General features: G+C 40.7%; 1 protein-coding gene and 1 non-coding gene across 2 annotated transcripts; both read left to right on the forward strand.

Annotated features, from left to right (window-relative positions):
* The first annotated feature begins 8467 nt into the window (after nucleotides 1-8467).
* LOC122980813 (casein kinase II subunit alpha) lies at nucleotides 8468-25066 on the forward strand. Its single transcript, XM_044349182.1, has 13 exons — nucleotides 8468-8619; nucleotides 14352-14656; nucleotides 14753-14864; nucleotides 14954-15055; nucleotides 18214-18264; nucleotides 18547-18606; nucleotides 18909-18992; nucleotides 19244-19354; nucleotides 20451-20552; nucleotides 20831-20931; nucleotides 21999-22147; nucleotides 22904-22993; nucleotides 23586-25066. Exons 2-13 carry the CDS (start codon nucleotides 14556-14558, stop codon nucleotides 23702-23704), a joined length of 1182 nt encoding a protein of 393 aa, XP_044205117.1. The 5' UTR covers nucleotides 8468-8619; nucleotides 14352-14555; the 3' UTR covers nucleotides 23705-25066.
* Nucleotides 18320-18456, forward strand: LOC122981570. Its single transcript, XR_006403283.1, has one exon. It is a non-coding gene; the product is annotated as a small nucleolar RNA SNORA57 (small nucleolar RNA).
* Nucleotides 25067-25417: the final 351 nt, after the last annotated feature.

Raw genomic sequence — 25417 nt, forward strand, 5'->3', positions numbered from 1 at the left:
ATAAATCTGTGCATTCTCATGTTTGGAACAGAAAAAGCACTTCCTAGTTCTCCTGAATCCAACTGAAACTGGGGTAGCTAATTCTCCATTCATTTTGGATATTTGGAGCCAGTATCTAGGAAAATACAGAAATCTGAGGGCTGATCTTTGGCATGACTGTGCTCTGGTAGTAAATCTCCCGGGTTGGGATCCACATGTGGTGTTGATCAGTCACAGCTAATATCACCTAACACCCTGTGTCCAGACAAACACAGCTGCTGATGAATTAATGTTATAGATCACACCGGGAGAGCAGCACTGTGGGATGTGTGAGAATCTGTGTACACGCAGAGAAATAGATAGAAATCCAACTTTTTAATTAGATGTGCTCAGAGGACTTAAAGAGGTACTTAAAACTCGAATGCCAGCAGATTGATATGAAAAATCTGCACCAAATTACCTTGCAACAATCAAATAATGTGGTTAAAATAAAAGTAGACAAGATGTCCACTGTGATAGATTACCTCACTCAAGCAAGTCTGAAGTCTCTGCAAGTTGATTTCAGAGTGAAATGAACTGAAAAATGTATTTTTTCTAAAAAAAAAAAAAAAAAAAAAAAGCAGTGTTAAAGGAATTGTTCAACTTTTATGGAAATACGCTTTCTTGTTAGATCAGTAGTTCAATACCATTCTAAAGTCTATACGGTAAATATGGAGCTAGAGCCAACAGCTGGTTAGCTTAGCTTAGCACAAAGACTGAGAACAGGTAGAAACAGCTAGCCTGGCTCTGTCCAAAGATAACAAAATCCACCTACTAGCTCCTCTAAAACTCACTGATTAACACGTTACATCTTGTTTGTTTAACCCATACAAAAGCCAAAACATAAAAATGACAAGTTTTGGTTTATGTGCTGGGCTTTTTCAAGGCTCCCTGTTTCCAGTCTTTGTGCTAAGCTAAACTAACTGGCTGCTAGCTGCAGCTTCATATTTATCATACAAATATGAGTCATTATCGATCTTCTCATCTAACTTTTATTAAGAAAGTAAATAAGTGCATTACCAAAAATGATAAGCTATTTCAAATGGACAAAAAGTGCAAAATCTATATGATCATTAATAATGTAATATAGTGTAATATCTACAGTATGTCAGGGACTGAATCATAGAGGGGTTTTGTTCAAAGTAGAAGCTGTAATGGTTGATCTGCTTAGATCTCCTGCATTATTCATTCCTATCAATCCATTTTTTTCACTATACTTGAAGTGTTCATATGTTTCTATAGAAGCTGTGCTTTCATAGAAATCCATCATTGGTGCATGTGATACGTCTGTGTGTGTATGTGTTTATGTTGAGAATAGCATATCTGTGTACACTGCAAAACTTTACGATACCTTGGGCCTATGTATGTCTGTCATAAGCACTCAAAAGTTACTCATTACTGTGCAGTGCAACACCCTAATCACAACCAACCATGAGATTTATAGCACATTTTAAACATTTGACAACACGGTTATGACTAAACTGAATCCTTTAAATCAGCCCTGAAGTGATGTTTGGAGGTACACCCTCTGGAAGAAAGTTATTGCACTCGCAGTCCTCCGGGGCAGCACAAATAACTGCACGCTTGCATAAAGCATCCCAACCCTTCAGTTTCTCTCCACCTGTCAGTGCTAAAGCCTAATTAGAAGCTGCTGTGTGAGCTTATCCTGCAGCTCCGAGGGCCTGGTGGAGCACCGCTCAATGGCTCCCAGAGGCCCCCCCAGGCAGGAAGATGTCATAGAGGAACAGGAAGGAAAAGGCCTGAGTGCTCGACCCTGTTGAGGCCCTCCCTCTGGGGCCCAGGGCCCTGGGTCAGTGCCAGCTTTGACATCAATCGGGACCCAGATGGCCCACCGTGCTCAGCTGATGCTTATTTTAATTCCTGGGTGGGAAAACATGGCTGAACAAAACTCTCAGTGTGAGTCACTGAGCAGTTTTACAAAGAATTCACTGAATGGGAATGTGCGTGTGTGGGTTACATTAAAGATAACAACAAACAAACAAATTAAAATCTAAAACAATTGAAAATGTAAGGAATACATCTCTTTATCATGTAACAAGTAAGTGTAAATAAATATGTATAGTAAAATATGAGAAATAACATATATAATTTCACTGATTACAATGTGTGGATGTCAAAAATTGTGACACCATGGAGTGGAAAAAGAAACATGTATACATGACCTGAAATGGCTAAATCACTGCATAAATAGGCATAAGTACTAACATAAGTGACTATGTGATAATAGGTCTGAGTGCTACCTGCAGAAAAGTGCCTTTGACAAAAAAAAAAGACAAAAAAGTAATCAAATTAGGATAGTAAAATGCAGTGGTGAGACAGAGGGAGAAAAGTTCATATCTTCTCTATATTATTGGAATTCTTTATATACACAAGAGGTATGTAGAAAAGTTTGAGCAACCACCTATGACTGCTGTGGTTTCTCATTAAAGTTACAGATATCCCCGCACAGGACAGAATAAAGTTCCATCTGAACATAAATTATTCTGTCAAAGTCCTCAGCGGCGCTTTCCCGATCTTCTCCATCCAGAGCTCCATCTGGTAAGCATTAGTAGAGGATACCATGGGGCAAATAGGAAGGGCTAAGATTGCGATACAGTTCCCCTCCACCACACTTAGCCCTAAACAGACCCTTATGGTGCTGTAGCTCAACTGCTTGACAGGGCAGACACCTTCCGCCCACTCACTGCCTCTTGTTCAACCCCATAGTTCCCCAGGCCAGCCGGCCTGTCAGAGGAGATAATCGCCATCGGACACGCACTGCGGGCCCTTTCATGGGACAGCGGCCTTGGATAGGCTGCTTCCGATTTTTATGATTGTTTTCCATTGATGGGTGGAGTGGGAGAGCAGGGAGCAACCTAATCCTCTACAGCAGCCAAACAGGCACTAACTGGGCCAGACACAGTAGTGTGTGTGTGTCTGTGTGTACTTGTGAATGAGTCTTTGGGTTTGACTGATATTAATATTTGAAGGCTGATACTAACACATAGCTATGGGAATTTCTTTAAAAGAAGTTTGTAAAAATGGATGCACCGTAGAACAAAACTCTGTTAGAGGCCATTTCAAAATTGAAATCCAAAACACCAACAACCTATGACGAATGTGGATGCAGAGCTGCAGCAGTAGGAAACGTTCCAATGTTTTAAAGTCTGTCTTTAAACAAGAGTCACTGAAAGAGTCATTAGTAATTATTCCTCCTGTCCATACTGGCCATTTCAAGATCCCTTCCTAACATGGCTCTAATGTAAGTGATTGTGGTCAAAATCTCCAGTCCTAAGTCAGCTTCCTATCATCTTAAGAATATATCAAGAATTAAAGGACTTATGTCTTAGCAGAATTTGGAAAAACTTGTCCATGCATTTATCCTCAGTAGACTTGACTACTGTAATGCTGTCTTCACATGTCTCCCTTAAAAATCAATCAGACAGCTGCAGCTGATTCAGAACGCTGCTACTTGAGTCCTCACTAAGACTAAGGAAGTGGATCACATCACTCCAGTTCTCAGATCTTTATGCTGGCTTCCTGTCTGTCAAAGAACTGATTTTAAAATACTACTGTTGGTTTATAAAGCACTGAATGGTTTAGGACCAAAATACATCTCTGCTACATTATGGACCATCTAGACCTCTCAGGTTGTCTGGGACAGGTCTGCTTTCTGTCCCCAGAGTAAAAACTAAATATGGAGAAGCAGCATTCAGTTTTTATGCTCCACATATCTGGGACAAATTCCCAGAAAACTGCAGGTCTGCTGCAACTCTCAGTTCTTTTAAAGCACAGCTGAAGACTTTTCTGTTTGCTGCTGCCTTTTATTACATCAGACTTGAGGCTTTTCATTAATATCTTACACTGCACTGTAACTTTTACTCTCCCGTTTTATCTGTCTTTTTCTATTTTAGTTTATTTTTATTTCCAGTTTAACACTTTAATTGTATTTAAATGTATTTTTATGTTGCCTTTTGTTGCTTTTACATTCTGTCTGCCGTTTATATTTTATGTAAAGAACTTTGAATTGCCTTGTTGTTGAAATGTGCTATACAAATAAACTTGCCTTGCCTTGTTCCATGAAAAACATAATCTGAAGTTAATATGAGGCTTCAGCAAATGAAGTGAGTATCTTCGAATGTTAGAGTCTTGTTAGTTCAAGTGTTTCCCCTGACCTCTCTGTTGAGCTGCAGAGGAGGGGTAGTAATACAAAATAACTCTACTGAAGCCTCATATTAACTTTGGACAAACTTTGGAATATATTTTTGCACCAAATGACGACTGTGGATTTTGACCCTCATCTCTGACATTGGGAGCGCATTAGGAATTGATTTCTTCACAGCCAATACAAACAGGAAGAATGAGTACAGTAAGCAAAAAACACGCTTTTCAATGTTCACACAGTCACCAGACCTGTTTTAAGACAGATTTGAACCTTCAGCATTGAACTCAGCATCGAACTATGGTGATCGCACCCTGGGCCCAAAGTGTGTTATGCAAAATTCCAGGTGCAACTGCAGATGTCATCGTAGTCATAGTTTAACAAGGTCATAGTTGAACAAGGGTTCAAGTTCAGATGGGCCTATAGTCACAGTGAGATTTAAAAACGTTTAGATCATGTGCTGACACTTGTCCAGATGCAGTTGAAAGCAACAAAATACCTTTATAATATGGAAAATAAGCAACATTTCATTACGAGTTGCAGTCAGTGAGGAATGTCCATTATCATATATCATAAGTGAAGGACCCTTCCTGCTGATACACTCAAATCAAAGGCCAGTATCGCCACACAGACATATCGGTCTAACAGTGCAGATGAGTGTGTGTGGGCGTGTGTTCTGTATGGGCGATGGTGTTGACACACTCTCCTCTCCGCAGCGGACACTCTCGGGACTATTGTTTCCCTCCCAACATGCAGTGGGAGGAAGTGGTGGAATGACCTGAGACATTAGTACAGACAATATCAGTCCACCAGGGCAGGGCTCTGATTGCTCTCTCCTTGGCTCCTGCTCCTGCGCTCTGCCTCGGTCTTAGGGCGGTGGTCCTTAATGAAGAGGTGAAAGGTGACTAATCTGAGGCCCGATTTCTCCCCGTTAAAATAATACAACACTATGTGTGCACAGACTGCTCTGAAGGAGGAAAGAGGCAGACTTCCGCAGCATGCCGATGTCCATCATCCCAAGCTTTCTTGGGTGTGAAACTCCATTTTTTCTTTGCCATAGTGACATACTTTACTTTTGAACGAAACCTGCTCCCTATTTTGACATTCTTTTAATATCATTCCACACATGCTGTATGAGCAACCTACCAAATTGAATCCCTTTTACAAACAATAAAGCTGGTTCTGAAAAGGGCAAATACATTCCACATCCAGTGTTTTTCCCCAACATATATTTAAACTGCTCTGTGCACTTCCCTTCAACCCTAGACTTTACTGCAAGTAATCAGGTAGCCTGTATCTGGCAGAGATTTTTAGGCGATAGCTGTCCCCTCTGTCAAAAACCCCCCACACAAAGCAACATATATTAATTTAGTTGTGACACTGCATTGGAAAAACTCCCTTGAGTAAGGAAGTTTGTGGATCTGAATTTTAACAAGACATGAAAAACGATCTTGGGGCCAATAAATGCAATTGTTCGCTGCTGGGAGCCTTCTGTAACTAGGAGATGGATGGGAGGAAGAATATACGCCTGAAAACTTTGAACCAGTTTCAGCACCCAGAGCAATTGTTTAGAGGATATCCTCAATCAAGGCCCCAAAGAGCACAATGAATAGTCTCGCTGACAGAAACCTGCTGCCCCCAACAACCTCTTCGACCTGCCTGCTGCGTGGTGAAGAAGAATGAGTGTGACGGCTCTAGCTCTAAACACAACACCACAGTGACATCTGAACTTTGTTTCTCGTTGAGCAATGCCAAAATGAGACTCGTGCCATTTCCTACATGTCACTCATCTGATTATGGCTTAATGGTTACTGGCACAAAAGGGAGAGGAATTACTGTTTTTATAAACATTTATACACCAATGGCCGGATTAACCTGTAGGGATAGCCAAGGGCAAAAATTTGTTGATGGGCCTCTTTTGACCCCCTTGCTCCCCCTGTGCACTGTGGGAATACCCTGTCGCCTCCTAGGGGGAAGGGCAATGTAAAAAATAAAATAACATCATTTAGGAATAAGGACTATGTGAGCACAATAAAAGTTGCAACAATTCAAATCTTAAAACTAGATTTGACACAGGGCCCCTCTACAAAACAGTGCCACAAGATTATGTACTAATGCCGGACCTTAGTTCATACTGTACTTTTATGTTTTTTTAAAACTAATTAGCAGTTAATTAATTTATATAAACCAACTGACAAAAAATGTAATGTGGGGCTTTTTGGGCCCCTGGGGGTCTGGTGCTCTAAGGCAGTTGCTCACATTTCTCAGTTATTAATCCAGCCTTGAACACACCCTGGTGTTTTATACTGCAAGAGGAAATACTTTTTTATTCAAAGAAAAAGCCTTATTTTGGCTACATGTGGACATATACTGCATGTGCATAGTTATCTATGTATGTGCATATTTAATAATAATAATGATGACAAAAACTACAAAAACATCTCATAACAGTCGTAGTACAGAAGTCATGGTATTTGTTTAGAATTTTTAAAAATACGATTACAAGGTACTTCTTAAAAGAGAAAAAACATGAAACTGATGAACAAGAGCAAGTCAGATGAGACATTGAAAATCTATGGAAATGTACAAGGGAAGTAAATGACAATAAAACATCATGATGTCAAAGTAAGTCTATAAGTTAAGTAAGATCATGAACACTGAACTCCTAAAGCAGGTCTAACAAGTCTTAGAAACCTGATGGCAAAGCCTGATCACCTCTTACAAATATTCTCCCTTTTTGTTGCAGTGTTGTAAGATGATGTGTTCTAGTACAGTGTGAAAGATGAGCAGAGAAAGAGTCGCCCCCTTTTGGACATAGCCGGGATTCCATCCGATTTAAAAAAAAAAAAAAAAAAAGCTAAATATTGATTCTCAATTTTGATTTGTTAAACTATTATAACAGTAAATATACACTCACCTATGAATGATGTAGCCATCCCTTGTGCCAGTCAGTAACAAAGTGTATCATTTCCCTGAGTTTGCTCAACATAAAACCATTTATTTAAAGGGTCTTTTGATTTTGATTTTTTTGAATCTGTGTTTTCTGAACTATGGGCCAAAACCTGCCTAACGGTGTGTTACATACATTACCTTATGGCAACTTACCTGGGTCCTGACCCTCCTACCAAGGCTCCAGGTACTGTTTTGACATGAAGAACATCCTACACAATGGACTGTAAAAACTAAGCACATACAGTGTGATGTCTATGATGTGATGTCATCCTTAACTTTCCAGAAGAACAAGTGGTAACCACCACAGCTGAGAGAGATAGCCGGACATACCTGTCAATCAAGAGGAACACACCCCTGGTATACCTCTGTCAGTTCAGTTTTTAAGTGAAGGTTTCTGTTTTTCAAATGTTCACTTATTAATTAGTAATATTGACTGTGAGGGGAGAAATGTAGAAATGAAAAGAGCTACTGAGAGCTGAATATTCTATGGAACAACTATTGACATTATATTCCCAGAGAGAGGTTGCAAATTTTCCTGTTCACTTCAATTCCCCTCCAACACTGGCTTCAGTGTTCAATAGTGGTGGTTGCTGCTTGTTTTGTGGTACAGTGCAGTCATAAAGCATTAGGACAGTGACACATTTCTGTGATCGTTTCTGCACTCCAGCATGTTGTATTTTAATTGAAACAGTGACTTTGAGATGAAAGAAGTGATTCTCAGCTGATCACTGCAGGATTTTTTTTTAATAGTATCCCAAATAGAACAAAGTAAAGTAACTGGAAATGTTTCCTCTGTAGTCACTTGGAGGTCTGCAGGCATCTCATACACTTTATATACAGTCCACACTTGTAGAACAGCCTTCCTAACCATCTGGGCAGCATAGACCCTAGTCTCTTTTTTTTTTCTCTTTTTAAAAAAAAAAAAAAAAAAAAAGGCTTAAAGACCTTTGTATTCAGGCAGGCTTCTTCATCTTAACTCTTATTATGCTTATTTTCTTTATGCTGTACGTTCTATGTTATTAATACTGTAGTACTTTGAGTTTCACTATGAAAGAAAAGTGCGGTACTAATTAAACGTAACGTTATTATCATTAAAATGTATTATCTTCACTTATTGCGAGTTTTGGGGCCTCTCGCCTTCAGACTGCTCTTCAGGCTTTAGAGCTTGACTTGGCCAGTTAAGAATATGTCGCTGTTTGGCCACAAAAGACATTCAGTGTACTAAAGTAAGTGAGTACAGAGTCAAAACAAACGTGACAGTGACAAGTTTGTTCTCACTTTTTTTGGTTGGTCCGCGACCTTGCAGAAGCGTGTCCCTCCGCGGGCTCCGTTGCAGTACTCGGGGACGGAGGAGGTGGCGGCGGTCAGCCATATTGTCTCTGATACAGCAGAAATCACACACCGGCGACGGAGGGAGGCGAGGACCGCTGGGTTGACCAAACTGAGCTTATTGGAAAGCATTTCGGTCGTCGAATTGATCAAAGGGGGTAAATATGTAACCCAACGTGTTGCTATTGTTGATAAAACCGACTCATCGTCTCTGTGGTGCTTCTGTTAGCCACGTTAGCTTAGCTTAGCAGGCCGAGAAGTTAGCAACACCTGCTCACCGACAGCCTTCCAGCCAGGTGCTCCAGCTAATTGAGGCTGGGGCTTTCGTTACATTAAATTACAGCTAAAATAGTTAACCACTGCCTGAAAGTTATTTGTCAACGTCTTGTAAATCTTCAGTTATTAAGCGAATTGTCGACGGAATATCTGATAACGGAAACAGCTATAAATTGTACCTAATTTACTAACTTAGTAAGTTTTAACGTTACACTCACACTGGTCCACTAAATTTATACACCCATCACTGAGCTTCTCAGTGACAGATTACTGTTGGAGCGTTTTGTATAAGTTATAATCTGATTTTATTTAGTGCTGAATGGTCTCGCTAAGTTAGCTGTTAGCCAACCTGGATGAATCCGGTCGATCCGGAAAAGGTTGTTGTATGACGGTGTGTCTGCGGATTAAAAGCAATAAATCATCGAGTTATTAATGTCAATGGAGACTTGTGAATAACTTCGCCCTGACGTTTCGGAAGAGAAAGAAAAGGAAGAGAAAGACAACGAAGCACTCTGTATGATCCGTTGATTTACGCTCATTTACGGCATCATGTTATCACGTTAGCCAACGTTGGCTAGCCAAAGATTTCACTCTATAATGTTAAGTAGCAAACTGCTCTGCTATTATCCCCGGTTGTGTGAAGGACTTATTATAGCTAATTATATTGAATCAATTAAATTAGCTACAGTGTGAGTCAGCTGTTAACAGCGACTGCGCAAGCGACCCAATGACCTGCAAACAATGCGCACGTAGCGCGGAGCTTCACGTTAAATTATACAAGATGGCTATGAAGCTGCTAACCTGGCTGTATAACTCTAGTTAGCATATAGCGAATTTTTCATTATATGACACAGTCATAGAGCCACATGGAGTTGTAACTTAACTGGCGAATCTTGCTACTTGACGCCGAGATCGAGAAGTGGCTGATGGTATGCCACTAGTGGTTCAGCTGCATATGCCGTTGTTCTGACGATTTATGCTACCGTTGCGCGAATCGATACCTATCGAAAAATGCTACCTTATGTGTTTTACGTTTCCAGTTGTGTATATCACATAAAAGTATAACTGTCACAATATTATGACCTCTTTATTTGTATTTTGATTACAAACAGGGGTAAGTGTACTGTAAGTATATGATATGGGGAGCATATTTTGATATTCTATCATAATATCATGATTTAAGATTCCACGCATAGCGTATTTTGACAGACCGATATCCTCTATAAAGTAATGCTCCCACTACGGAATCATTTCATATTACACCACTACTCACTCCATGTATACTGTAAGAACATGGAGATCATGTTGAAATACTCTATTAAAATATCTGTATTTATTGCTCACCATCAGCTGATGTCTGGATAGCATGCCTGACAGCATAGATTAATGGGAGCAGAAACAGAGCCCAACATTGTGGGTCATGTAAATGCGCAGAAGTAGCACATCTCGATAGGTAGCACATTTTGACAGAACACCTGCATATGCCAATCCCTAGAATGGTATGCTGCTCGTGTTTTACTGGCACATACTGTTTCCTAATGGCAGGTCACTATCAAACTGTCACACCAGTACCGCCCCCTGATGTGTAAAAATTATATATTTTTCTGTCTTTATTGACAGTATAGCACAACATAACGCTGAAAATAAAGGAATGTATAAGTTTCTCCCGTCCATTCTGTTGGATATGTGCGATTCTTTTGAAATAACAGTAATTTCATATACCCCTGACAATGTACCCAAAGCTAAAATTGGAGCTATCCTTAGCTAACATGGCTATCCACCATAGCCAGTCTGACTAATCAGTAACAGAAATTTAGAGCCAACCAACCAAATAGTACTTACATTATTTTTGGCATGTTTAAGTTATTAGCAGATTGTAACATTTCATCATATAAAACTCCACGTCATGGAACATTAACTAGGCATACGTATGGCATATTATTTAGTATTCACCATAAATACTTTAAATGAGTAACTGGTTGCTATCATTGTGGCATCCATTTTCTACTGACATAGATGTGATTGGCACAGATGTCAGGGTATTTTCTCACTATGATCTATCTTCGGGTAGGGTGAGATGACAATGTGTTTATGTATTGGTTAAACCTGATAGAGTTTCACTGTAAACTCCAGGACCTGTCTCCGTCATGCATCAATGCAACGGCGTGTCAGTTTGTTTACATACGAGCATGCGTCGCTAACATCACGACAGTGCTGAGAGAAAGATTGACTGCAGTAAAACGCTCTAAAATGTGGCGTCACTTTATTAAAGAAAACGACAAGGCAAAGTGCAAGGCATGTGAGAAGCTAATTAGCTATAAATCAGGTTACACATCAAATCTGATCAAACATTTAAGGCAGCACGGCGTCGGTCTCCTAGCCCGAGCGTGTCATCAGCCTGTGAAAGCACCTCGCTAGCACCTCTAGTAGAGTCAGGGCTACCAAGCAGTGACACACTGTGTATGTATGTTAGTTACTGCTTCCTGTCGTCATTAAGGTGTTGCTTTCTTTTCCAACTTTTTCTTGTTGTACAGCTCAATAAAGGAACTCCTCAGCTGCATTCAGACTGAAAACAGCACTGTGTAAAACAATACAAGAGGCTGTGTTTATATGCTGTGTAAAGTGCTTGTGAGACAGTTATCATGCTGTAACCCTGTTTCCCTTTGCGTACATGTGACATGTCTGTGTCCGCAGACCTCAGAAAAAAGGGTGAATGGAACTGCGTGCATGTCCATGAATTGGCCTTTACAGTGACAGCACGCTGTTATTGAGGGAAAGATGAGACAGAAATTATTCAAAACAAAAGCAGAATGTTCAGTTAAAGACTTTGAATGTGCTTTTTTTAATGAAACAAAAGTCAGAGTAAATGCTTAAAAGAATAAAGATATTTTTGTTATCTTAATATTTGACCACTTTTTTTTTTTTTACCGTATTGGAATCAAAACTGGGAATCGAGAAGAAGTGCAATCAATTGGCAGTCACCCTTTTTTTTCCAGTTTTCGTTAGCAAAATAAAGGTTTCGCAAATCTGAAAGTGGGTTTAAACAGTGTTAAGGCTTTTGCTACTATGTCTAACACTCTTTTTCATAAGTGTAAGCGGTAAAAAATGGAGAATAAGCCACCAAATATCATTATTTATATTTCCCTTAAAGGACCAGTGTGTAAGATTTAGTGACATCTAGTGGTGAGGTTGCAGATTGCAACCAACTGAATACCCCTCCCCTTCCAAGCATGTAGGAGAACCTACGATGGCTGCAAAAAATGCAAAAGGCTGTCTCTAGAGCGAGTGTTTGGTTTGTCCATTCTGGGCTACTGTAGAAACATGGCGATGCAACATGGCGGGTTCTGTGGAAGGGGACCTGCTCCCTATTTACATATAAAGGGCTCATTCTAAGCTAAAGAAAACACAACGATTCTTATTTTCAAGTGATTATACACTAATTAAAGCATACTTAAAAATGTTATATTCCATTTCTGCGAAGTCCGTTTTGCTAGATGCTACAAAATTCTACACACTGCACCTTTAACTTTCTCCTCAGCTTTCCCCTTAACCCTGAATTGGAAGCTAACTTCAGTGTGGTGCTGCATTGTCTTATGAAATTTCAGTCGTGTTAGCCAAGCTGCAGATTATTGTTTAAGCTAATGTAACTGCTTGTGAAATAATTCAGTGTATAAGACAAATGAAAGGAAGCAGCATTCTACTGAAGATCTATATTGCCAACATTATAGCGGAAATTCCTGTATTTGTCAAGCAGCAGTACTTCACACTGAAACTTGCCTCACATACCGGGACAGTCAGGACAATAACAATTGATTAATTTGTTATCCCTAGTAATGCAGGGTAAATATGGTATAGTTTGTATTTGTCATAAGGCAGACCAGATACTGCATGATACTTGACCTGGTTGGGAAGGGTTTAAAGTGTTAAGTTGCTCTGATGGTTCTGTCAGCAGTGTGACAGTTAAAGAATGGATTTAGCTATTTGAATGAGACCAGTAATCCCTCCCTGCCCTAGTAATTCAACAGGCTATCAATACGTTTGAGAGTCAACGGTGATGTTTAAAACTGTGTAAAATGAATACTCATCTTGATCCAGTCAATCGATAGAAAATGAATTACGCACAGTTTTGCTAATTTACAAAACAAGGACGTCTGTAGACATAATTAATCAATAAGTAATCAAGGTTAATCAGTAAAAATAATCATCAATTGAAGCTTCATGCTCAACACAAGCCCAAATGCTGGTAAATTGTGGATCATTTAATGTGGAATAGTTAATTTGTTTTGATTTATGGGTCTGCACTGAGGTTTTGTTATAGTTTGATGTAAGCTCTGCACTGGTACCTGTCTTGGTATTAAATGGCATTGTCATGTATTAATTAATTCCATCTATTTATTATATTTATTTGGGTCCATAATAGCCCAAACACAAAGGCACAAAGACAAGAACTTAATATTCTATGAAGGTATCACAGCTGCCGTTTTTTTATCTTTCATTTCAACAATTGCAGGTAAACAGTACAAATATGCTATTCTCATTAGAAAGCAATCTACAAAAAATATGACTTGCAGGTATTTGGTCTACGCAGTGTGTTGCTGGATGACGTCAGTTTGCAGTCCTGCAAACATTGAACCAGGTTAAACTTTTTGCTAGGCGACCCTGCGTTTTTTTGGGGGGGGTTTTTGAGTCATCGCATCAGGACCCCCACTGTGTCAATGGAGTGGCCTCATTTGTGTCACACAAAAGAGTTGAACCTGGTTCAACCTTTGATAGACTGCAACGCAATGTTGTCCAGCAAGGCGTCGCACTGGTCAGTCAAATACATGTAAGCGCACATTCCTAGTGGATAGCTCTAACTTTGTAAATAAAATGACTGCCACTGTGATAATTTTCCAGAGTTGTAAAATTCTGTTTGGATCATATTTCATGTCTCACTGGTAACTGAAGCAACACAGCCTGTTGCGTTTTTTTAACGCAGGGCTGTTTTCGGTCTGAGCGCAGATTGTGAGCCTTACCCACAGGTGCAGCTCCCCCTTCAACGTGGCAGTTTGGTACAGTGCCACAGAGCTGTGGATTGTCCAGCAATCCACCTACTGATCTCTTCTTACCCTCCCCTATAAACAAGAACTTAAGATACTTTAGTGTCTCAGGGTCACTCATGCTATATTTAAAGCATTCATGCTAACATTGTTTGACTGTATAAGCTAAAAATAGTTGCAATTAGAGAGTTTGTTAGCTTTAGCTAGCCTTTCAACAGCCCGCTCAGTATTGTCTTTACCAGCAGAAATTGTGGAGTAGATCAGTGCGGAAACTACAAGGCTATTAAACAATTAATCAGCAGAAAATACGATTGGATTATTTTATCATTTTTCAAGGGACATTTTGCTGGCTCAGTTTCTCAAGTGTGAGGATTTGTGGCTGTTCTTCATTTCATATTCTAAATTGAAGCCTTAAGATGTCACACAATATAAATATTATAAGCTGCAGTATAGCCCTCACCCTCCACCTGTTATGTAGCCACTGCAACATGGATAAACCAGGGATCAGATTTGTGTAATCTTTCACCTTCTCTCACACCAGTTTTTCTTTCTTTCTTTCTTTTTTTTTTTTTTAGCTATCCCACCGTGCCCCTGGTGGCCCCTCCCCCCATCCTCAGATTAAGTCCCCCCCCCCCCAAACCCCTTGCCCTGTTGGGATCAACCCCCCTCACCCCCTACCTTCCCTCCTCTTCCTCCCTCCTTCCCACCCATCCTCCCCATATTCCAACCGCCCTCTGCTGCAGTAAGGTCTCCCCACCATCTCTGCCAAGCTGTCGGACATGTCAGGACCCGTGCCGAGCCGGGCCCGAGTGTACACCGAGGTCAACACTCACCGGCCAAGGGAGTACTGGGACTATGAGTCCCACGTGGTGGAATGGGGGTAAATACCTTGTTGACCCTCGTACAACATTTGCAGCATGTTGCTTTTTTAGCTCTGCAACCCAGCTGATGTTTGGTTGTCACTTTGCCTTCACAGAAACCAGGATGATTTTCAGTTGGTGCGGAAGCTGGGCCGTGGCAAGTACAGTGAAGTCTTTGAGGCTATCAACATCACCAATAATGAGAAGGTGGTGGTGAAGATACTGAAGGTAAATCTTCACAGTGGCACAGGCCTACTTTATGTCATTCTAGCTTCAGTCCCATCTGACTAACTCTGATCTCATCCCTTTCCCATCAGCCCGTGAAGAAAAAGAAAATCAAGCGTGAGATCAAGATTTTGGAGAATCTACGTGGAGGTCCTAACATCATCTCCCTCATTGATATTGTGAAAGACCCTGTAGTAAGTATAGTATATTGATGTGCAAGAGTACTTGAGTCTTTGTGAGTACAACAGAGACCATGTTTAAATTATAGATTGTGTAGAAATTGTGTTTTCATGCTGACATGATTTACATTTCACACAAGTGTGCGTTGGGGTTCTGAAATCTCATTACTGTATCATTAGCGTGGTGAGCCCACCACCTGCGTAAGCTTATCGGTTTCTCTTGGGCTTGGGAAATATGTGTCTGTAAGTACTCAGCCAGCTATGGCTTTAAGTTAAATAGATGCTTCTAGAAAGCTATACAGTCTTGTATTCCTATTTTGTGTCAGGGCTCTCTCTAAAGAATGGAACAACAGTGCTGTGCCATTATAATAACATGGCAGTGCCATCATAATCATTGAAAAACAAAAACAATGCAGAAATCCATTCACACATTCAGTGTGGCGTTTTTCCTTCATTGTTCATAATGACAATTACCAGGAATCCACACCATAAACAAGAGTGATGCGTCCACACATTCAGTCCACACTGACTCCGACCTCATCAACAGCATCACTGTCCTCTGAACCAGCAGCAGCTCCTGAGTTACCAGGCTGGGTAGCATTACAGATTTGCTGGACAAAAATTGTTTTTCAATCATTCCAGGTAGGGATGCATGATATTATCGGCATGTCATCAGTATTGGCCGAAAAATGCTCTAAAATGAAACATCGGTATCAGCGAATTCTGCCGATTATGAGAGGCCGATATATTCTTCCCTCTCCGTCGCCGCCCGACTGTGCTTCCCTCGACGGACTGTTTTGTCAGACCCGCTGCTTCTTCCCATTTTAACCTGACTTAACTTTAGCCTCTCAGCTAACGTTAGTCCCAGCTCTCCATGAGGATCCAACCGGAGCACTGAGCCCCAGTTTGTTATTCAGGTTAAAGTGGGAAGAAGCAGCGGGTCCCCCCGGTAGCTGAGTGAAGTGGAGCCTGCGGAGGAAGCACCAGAACCACCAGGGTGAAACGGTCTGTCGAGGAGCTGCTATGTTCGGCTGCACAGATAAGAAACACTTCGGCTGACAGGATGTACCACTCTGTTTAGGGAAAAAAATCTTCTTTTTGGTTTATAACAGCAGTTGGCAACCAGTGCATTAAGTGCGTTACCGCCACCTTCTGCTCTGCAGTGTGGACTAGAGATGAAATCCTACACATTAATCCTGTCTGTCTAATAAACTCAAGGAAGACTCTAACGTTACTGCTTGACCCACTTAGCAGGTTCACTAAAGTTTGAATGCTGAGCTCCTGAACTCGTCAAAGTTCTTCCTTCATATATTGTCTTTCTTGATCATACTTAGTACAATCTAGGCTTGCATGCATAATAGTCTCCTCAGCGAGCTGGAAAAAAATGGAGTTAGAAATATTGGCATATCTGATATCGGCAAAATTCAGCTGGGGATGTATGAAAGTGTGGGCTAAGGCTTAGCCTTAGCGACGGCTAAGGCAGGTTTTAGGCACTTCCACATTGGCTTCACTTTTCAGACCTGGAACTACCCACTTGGACGTAGTAGTGCATATTTAATGGGATCAGTGTGGACAGAGAGCATCCGATGTTACGTGATGAGACACGATAGTCGGATGCTCGCTTGCTGTTAGGACAGGATTTAAGGTAACATCAGGCTTGACTTAAACAATGCTTTCCTAACTTTGTAAAACACGATTTTTGTTAGCTTCCTCCTTTTTCCTTCAAGCAAAATGGCCAGGTCTACCAGCGCGCTGCTGATGCATGATGTAGTGCACACACGTAGACATAAACATAGACTTGAATTGAATAGATTGGCCCCATTTTTACAATACCTGATTGAACTATTTGAGTCAGTATTGGACCCATATTTAATATCACTCTCGGAATCGGTGCATCCCAATCCGGGGGAGAGCCCTGTTGTGTTAGTAAGCATCCCTTATCAGGAGTTTAAATTAGTGATAAAATGATGAGTCAATCATGTTGACATCAAATTAATTGCTCACCAAGCTGATAATTGAGAAATGAATTAAGTTATTTATAAAATAAAAAATTAAGAAACAGCTTCTGTTTCTAGCGTCTCTAATGTTTAGTGAAACAAAGCAATTTTAAGACATGATTTTGGCTCTAGTAACTTAAAACTATTTAACAGAAAATATAATCGATTGATTAATCATTAGTGAACATTATCATTAGTTGCATCCTTAGTTCACACTGTAAGCAACAAGTGATCATGACTCATGAATCATTGACGGCAATGAAGTTTTCAACAGACTATTCAAGTATTTTTCAAGGGTTGATTATTATTTACAAGTTTCAAATAAAGTAGTTAACTAGACAGTGTTACTCATAGAGCATTAAATGGAAATTAATGGCAGGGGGAAAAAACAAAAATTGACTTAATGTTTACACCAACCCAACAATAGATGCAACCATTCCTTTTTAGTAAGAGCTTAATCAATTAATCAGTTAGTCAATATACAGAAAAATAATTGTTTTTACAAAATGTTATGGTTTTTTTTTTTTTTTTTTTTTTTTTTTTTAAGAAAAGGAAAAAAAGCGCCAAACATTCCCCATCTGCAGCCTGTGATTTTTTTTTTTTTTTTTTTAAAGATTTACTACCAGTCTTAGTCTAATGTGATGGTAAATTCAACATGTTTTGATACTGGACTGTTGGTTGAACAAAACAGGCAATTTGGTGACATCACCATGGGCTTTAGGAAACTGTGACTGTAATTTTTCACTGTTTTCTGGCATTTTATAAACCAAATGATTAATCAGCAGATTAATCGATAATAAAAAAAAATGATCATTAGTTGTAGCCCTGCAGCAAGTATAGAAGCTCTGAATGCTACCACATCAGTGGTGAAGCTGGCAGGCTTGAGATGAAGAGAAGAGAAAGTGGAATTGTTGAAATTTGAGTGGCTGTTGACAGCTGTGGCTCGTTGACCGTCCACAGATCAAGGCAGAGTTTCCACGCTCACTCATCTCTACAGGAAATGAATGGACATGTGGGGACTTTGCCTTAAGTGTTGCTCACAGTGTGGCTGCCTGGTTAGTTAGTATGGACTTTGCATTAGTGACATAGCTTATGCCAGTGTTGCTGTTTGACTGGGTCTTAGTATTGTAGGTTGATACAGCAGCAAAATAAATACAAAACTTTTGTCTTTTTCAGTCTCGGACACCCGCCTTGGTCTTTGAACATGTTAACAACACAGACTTCAAGGTACGAACGGAACTTTTTATTTACTCTATAAAATGTCATGTCAGATTATGAAAACCCTCCTTTCTTGGCATACTCGCTGTTTTCCCGTACACGTGTGTGTATGTGATGGAGGAATATGAAAGTCCAGTGCTATGTCTTCGGTGCCAGAAAGTCAACCGTCTTCTGGTTCTATCCTCAATCACTGGCACATCCCCTCTGGTTGATGTGTGACTGCTCCATGAACGTGTGCTGTCTGTTTAATGTAGGACATTAACATATTAATGACTTTGTTTTGGTCTCCAGCAACTGTACCAGACCCTGACAGACTATGACATCCGATTCTACATGTACGAAATCCTCAAGGTGAGTTCATCTGTCTCACACATGCCTCTCAGCTCATAACCTATAACCTCTACTCGTCCTGAGGGTGCTGGAGCATTTAGTCCTTAAACACAACAGTTTATGCCTCTGAAAGAAGTCCTTGTGTTTCTTGGTTTGTGTAGATGCTTGGGTACAGGCCTCTGTTTTGGCCATCAACATGTTTGTGTGTGCTGTCTGATAGGCAGAATCTTTTTGTAATCTGTTGCTGTTTTTGATTATTGTGGAAAAAAGTTTGAGGATTGGATCACAAGGTCACTTGTCTTTTTTTTTTTTTTTTTTTGTAGGCTCTAGACTACTGCCACAGCATGGGAATCATGCATAGAGATGTGAAGCCTCATAACGTGATGATTGATCATGAACACCGCAAGGTGAGTGAAGAACACAATCACCATATCCACAACCTTGACCCTAACCTGGAGATATTAGAATTATGAAATGTAACTAGTTCAAAGTTCAAGTTGGATCATTATTGCTGTTATTACGTCATTCTATGCTTGGACTCGTATTCGTACAATAACATGACAAATAAGTACATGTCTATATATATTATTATATAATCAGAAATAATACATGCATGGTCTATTTGTGGTTGCTAACAGCATAATGTCTCTGTCTGTAGTTACGCCTTATTGACTGGGGTCTGGCAGAGTTTTACCACCCAGGACAGGAGTACAACGTCAGAGTGGCCTCCCGCTACTTTAAAGGACCAGAGCTGCTGGTGGACTATCAGGTAGGACTGCTATGCTTTTGGTGGATTTGGCATGTTTGAAGTGCTGCTAGTTTGTGAATAGAGTCTTTCAGGAAAGCCCTTTGCTTTTCATTCCTCTTGATTTATCCATCATACACAAATCTCAGACCCTCCTATCAGATTCAGTGTTTCAGAGGGGACTAGGGTGATGCAGCTGGTACATCTCAAAACATTGAATTATTTTAACTATACTTGTAACAGTCCCCCTGGTTCTCCATATGACTTAAGCTTTAGGGTTGCCATGGTGAGGAAATTTTCCCACCGACTAACTCATGACAACACCGGTATTACTGGTTACACCGGACATTTTACCAAAAAAAAAGACATTCGTCAATGACGCTCATCTGTAGAGCGTTTACATTGATCTTCAACGGTAGATTTGTGGTTTAGATCTTCCCCTTATTTAAGAGTTAGTGACGGCAGGCTTCAGGCTGCTGCCAGCGGGTCGTCCTCTGTGTACAGCCGGGCTGTGGTGCACACAGACGCGGGGGTGAGCCAGAGGACGCCCGCCGCTTAGAACCAGAACCGGAGCAACTCGCTCGCCATCCGGAGAGATGCACCGAGAGCAGGCTAAGCAGCCAAAGAGCAGGAGAGTTGCTGCTGAAAACAAGCACTTACACCCGGGGAGACCTGAAGGCAGCTCCTCGCTAACAGCTAGCGTTTACAGCAGCAGGACGGAGAACAGACGTCTCACTCTGCTACTTTTTGCTGTGACTCTGCTGCTGCTGCTGCAGACGCTCCCGGAGCAGACTCTGTCAGGTTACAATTGTAGCGTCTGTCGTCCAACTAAGTTTTGATAAAACGCTTGATACTTTACAAATTGGAGTTTTTTTTATTTGATGAACATGGGCACTGATACGCGAAAATGAAATAAAATGGGTTTTTCTATAGAAAAAAGTAAAACTATGGTATTGGCGGTGGACAAGTAATGTAATCGGTGTAGCTCCCAACACTGTGTAACATCGACCACCACGGCAACCCTACTAAGCTTTATGATTTGATTTTAAGATTTCATAATGAGATTATTATGCTCCCATCCTGTCTGTGCTCCCTTTGAGACTTTGACTGTGTGTTTCAGATGTATGACTACAGTCTTGACATGTGGAGCTTGGGCTGTATGCTGGCAAGCATGATCTTCAGGAAGGAGCCCTTCTTCCATGGCCATGACAACTATGACCAGGTAAACAAAGCAGGGTTGGCAGGATAACATTTCCCTAGTGGCCACTGTTCAAACAGCTGATAGCTGACGGATGGACTTTCGTCAGCAGCTTTACAGTCACAGCTACACACACACGTTTCTTCGTTGGAAGGCTGTGACTGTGACAAGCAGCTACATTAACGGAAAGCTATAACTTGTTTTCCTTCAAGGCCATTTTTATCCCATGACTCTTGAGTCTATATTGTTTAAACTGCACACAACACAGCTGACAAACTGTTCCTGGTTTTTTTCTCCTGTAGTTGGTGAGAATAGCCAAGGTTCTGGGGACAGAAGACCTCTACGACTACATCGACAAATACAACATTGAGCTGGAACCTCGCTTCAACGACATTCTGGGAAGGTGAGAGCTGCTACTGAAATCGGCTGCTGTCTTACGCTTTTGTGGTTTCTTTAGCACTTCCGTTTGAAAAGAAGAACTAACCACTATTAACACTGAATCTAAACTCTAACTATAAAGCAAGGACTCTCTGTCAGTATATATGTCCTTTGCATATCTCGAGAACGAATCATCCAATGCACTTTACACTCGGTGGGTGTATTGCTGGGCACCCAAGGACGTGCAGTGTCGACTGTGAAGTTGTTTGGATGAGAAATGTTAAAGATATTAAAAGAAGGCATTTAACAGATCTCTATTGTTTCTATACAGAAACAGCAACATCATAATGTTTTACATGCAAAGCACAAATCTTTTGAGCAAACATACAAACTCAAATCTGAACTGAAGGCACAGAAAATAAACGATACGATCCAATATGATCGATCCACTTTATTTTAGGATGCACATTTTATCAAAAGCTCTCTGTTATGTATTTTATTTTTAAATGCAGCCCTCATACATTTATTTACTATTAGAGTACTTATTATTTATAACATCTGTGTATAATAGAATGTTAGTTTCTTTCATGTCATTGGTGTGTACACTCATTCACACCTCACACCAACAGTACTCATTTTTCTATGTGTTGAAGCAGCAGCTAGAGGCCAAGCAATAGGCGCTGCACTAGTAGGTCAGAGCATCATTATGTTTATCACATGCTGCTCTGTGGTCATGATTAGGGCTGCAACTAATTATTATTTTCTCAATTAATTGTTTTCTCTATGAAGCAGGAAAACATCACAATTTCTCAAAGCCCAAGGTTACCTCTTGAAATGTCTTTTTGTCTGACCCAACAGTCAGACAAAAAAGATCTTCAGTTTACTCTTATGAAAGAAAAGCAGCAAATTCTTACATTTGAAAACCCGGAACCATCAAACGTTTAGCATTTTTACTTGAAAGATTATTGAAACGATTCATTAATTATCAAAATAGTTGTTTGATTTTCTGTGGATTGACTAATTGATGCAGTTGTGATCATCACAGTAGTGTCAGTCGATGTCAGAGCTGAGTGTTGTGTTATTTTCCTGCAGGCATTCTCGTAAGAGGTGGGAGCGCTTCGTCCACAGTGAGAACCAGCACCTGGTCAGCCCGGAGGCTCTGGATTTCCTGGACAAGCTGCTGCGCTACGATCACCAGGCCCGGCTGACTGCCCGTGAGGCCATGGATCACCCTTACTTCTGTAAGCCCTCACAGACAGCAAGAGTTTTTTTTTTTTTTTTTTTTTTTAAGAATAAAATCAGAAGAGAGCCGGGCCTTTATTTGGAACAGGCTTATGCTAGAGACAGGCTTTTATTACTCATTTCCCCTGTTCACCATTTAATGTAAAGTCACAACCTCCATGTTGCCCTGTTGTTGTTCCACAGCACTTAATTCCATTAATGAAACAGTTACTCTGCTGTTCTCACTTTCTCTTCTCTAATAGAAATATGGTTTTCATTCACCCGTTAATTCCATTCCTTTCACTTTTCTGTTTTTTCCTGACTGATATAAAGCTGCTGTGAAGGCAACTCAACACTTCTAGCAGATCTTTCACATTAAAAGTCTTCCATCCTGCCCGTTACTGGTAGGTTTTTAATGTGGAAAATCTACAGGAAGTATTCTGTTTTATTGATGGAACATCGATTGGGGAAAAATGGAAATGTGGAAAAACTGTAATGAATATGTGGATGAAACAAGTGTTTTAAGAAGGGGAAATGAGAGAGCAGAGTGAGTATAATATGACTGTTGGTGTACTGATGGAACTAGTGTTTTTATATGTTTTTACCATGTGAGCTGTTGCAGAAGGTGATTCCAGCCCCTTAGTTGGATTTTTTTTTTAACCCAGCATGTCTTTACTCATACTGGCCCTGCCCCCAGCTATTATTTGAGACTTCCACTATGTGAATGTCAGCTTTTACATGAGAATTTAGCGTATGTATTTTTGTTGCTCCTACAGTTCCCATCGTGAAGGATCAGTCTCGTGTGGCCGGTTCAGCTAACCTGCCCAGTGGGAACACAGCTGTTAGCACAGCCAGCATGATCACTGGTGAGAACATGCACGCACGCATTCACAGTCATACCATAAAGTCATTCTACTGACCCACGTTCTAAATAAAACATTTATGGCAAGATCACTTTTAATCCAGTATGTCTCTGTTGCTGCAAATGGTGCATAAAAGGATTTTATCACTATTGTTATTACTACTACCTTTGACATCATTTTCTCAGCAGCTCGCTGAGATCTTGGAGCAGAGCTGTAAAACAGTACACGCACGAGTGATCAGACAGGTTTTAGGTATCTCTACAGTTCAACCACATTATCTGAGCCACTGGTTTGGAAGCGAGAACAAAGGCCAGCATTGAGATGCAATCCAAATTGTCTGTTGTAAATGTGTATCAGTGCTGCCTCTTGATTGAACTTCACCCCTACACAATGCAGTGGACAAATTCTGACAGCTTGGTTTGTCATGGTTCACAAACAGTTCAGCCTCATTCTCAGAGCTCAGCAGTCACGCAAAAACATGCTGTAAAATTCAAATGAAATGTTCCTCTTAGAGAATAATGAAGCTCACTGCCTCCTCTTTGCACATGTGGTTTGTGTTAGTTGTCTAACAGCGTGTGTGGCTCCACTCCTCCAGGTATCTCTGCCTTGCCAGCCTCCACTGCCCTGGGCCCGCTCACTGGCTCGCCAGTCCTGTCTGCTGCCACCAATGTCCTGAGCACCCCGGTGCCCGCTGCTGCTGGCGCCCCGCAGTGACACCCCCCCAACCCCAACCCCCACCCCCACCCAAATCCACTCTCAGCCCCCCCTCTCTCCCCAATCTCTCCCACAACCACAACCACTGGGGGGGAGAAAACTAGACAGGTGCCACTCTGCCAGCCCTCTCCACATCCAACCTAACTCAGTGTGACCGCGCCTCACCACCCTCCTGGCTGGAGGATGCCGTTGTCTAAGAAAAGAAAGATGTTCTTTCTGTTCTTTCCATTCTTTCCTTTTTCCTCCTCGAATGAACGTGTTAACCTGACATCTGAAATGAATGTTCTGTGTAATTGAAATATACAGGTATTCCCTATCGTTCTCCCACAAAAAGCCGTAGTGAATACAAAAGGGGTGCGTGTTTGTGTGTGGCGAGTCTGAGAGCGAGTGTGCACGGCTAATTAGTGTTTTAGTTTGGATTGTGAAGGCACTGGTCAATAAGTACATCAGCAGAAGACAAAAGAAAGAGCTGTTGGCCATCAGGACCAAAAGGAGCAGATCCTGTATAGTTTACTACTGCAGCATTGTCAAAAACAAATCAGTTTCCCTCAGATTGAGTCTAAACACCCTCCAGATCACAGCATTTTGGAAGTGTTTGGTGCTGTTCTGTGCTCCAGGTGTATGTGAACACAATGACACTTCAACACTTTCTCTGCCTGAGTAGTTTTGTCTTGCCTTTCTTACCAAACCAGATCACCAGTCTTCTTTTGATATGCGACCCCCCCCCCCCCGTCACGTCACCTACCATTTATTTGTTTTGTACTGAAATGTTCTGGACTGCTGGATAAGGTTCATTCACCATCAAGTGGTTTGATCGACTCTAGTGTTGTACTATAATCTCTTAAGAAGCCAGGTAAGGTTCATTCAGGTTCTCAAAGACATGGTTTCTCAAACGTGCTGCTTTCCAGTTCCTTGAATTACTTCAAGTGGCTTTTCTTGAATTACTTCAAGACATAACCAAAGTTTACTCAGTCGGTTGGAAGAAGAGACTGACCAAACCGAGTTTTGTTTTAACGGGAGTTACTCATGGAGCTGCTGTAACGCAGGTTGACAATGTGGGTTCTAGTGAATACGATCACGTGATATAATAATTCTCTGCAGGTGACTGAAGTGCTGTTAGTTTTGGAGGAAAGTTCAGTTCCGTGAAGTGTAGTGACATGGGTAAGCTTTGTGACGAGTAATCCAGATTATTGGCTTTCACCAACATGTTGAGGGAAGTTTTGAAGTTATAATGTTGAATAGCACTTGAAGGGTAGAATATTCCCCAGTGTTTTAGTGCCAGAGTTTGAAAGTGTAAGTTTTAGACCCTGCTGTACATATGCATCTTTTTTTTTTTTTTTTTTTTTTTTCATTTCAAAACCTGAAAATGCAAATAAATCAGAACATGTATACATTGACCTGAGAACGGAGCAGTTTGAGTCCCTACATCACTGTATATATTTTTATGTCCTTATGTAGAAGACTAGTATTTGAAAATATTTGTGTAAATAAACACGTGTTTTATTTATCAGGTACATCTGACTGCTTTATGTCATCTTCATACAGACCACTCTTCTTCTCACACTTGCTTATCTTGCATCAACACCTTGCAATGTGCAAATTATGGCTTTTCTAAAGTGAAGTTACATTGCTATTTGAAAACCAAAAGATGTACATGCACGTATTATTCTTGCTATGACAAAAATATCAGTCATTTTTAGTAGAGTGAACATT

The sequence above is a fragment of the Thunnus albacares genome, chromosome 4, assembly GCF_914725855.1.
Source record: "Thunnus albacares chromosome 4, fThuAlb1.1, whole genome shotgun sequence".
In the NCBI taxonomy this organism is placed as follows: Eukaryota; Metazoa; Chordata; class Actinopteri; order Scombriformes; family Scombridae; genus Thunnus; species Thunnus albacares.

Coding starts and splice junctions, on each gene's coding strand:
- LOC122980813 (XM_044349182.1), top strand. CDS start 14,556: ATGTCAGGACCCGTGCCGAGCCGGGCCCGAGTGTACACCGAGGTCAAC. Junction 18,265..18,546: donor TTAACAACACAGACTTCAAG/GTACGAACGGAA, acceptor TTTGGTCTCCAG/CAACTGTACCAGACCCTGAC. Junction 19,355..20,450: donor AGCTGCTGGTGGACTATCAG/GTAGGACTGCTA, acceptor TGTGTGTTTCAG/ATGTATGACTACAGTCTTGA.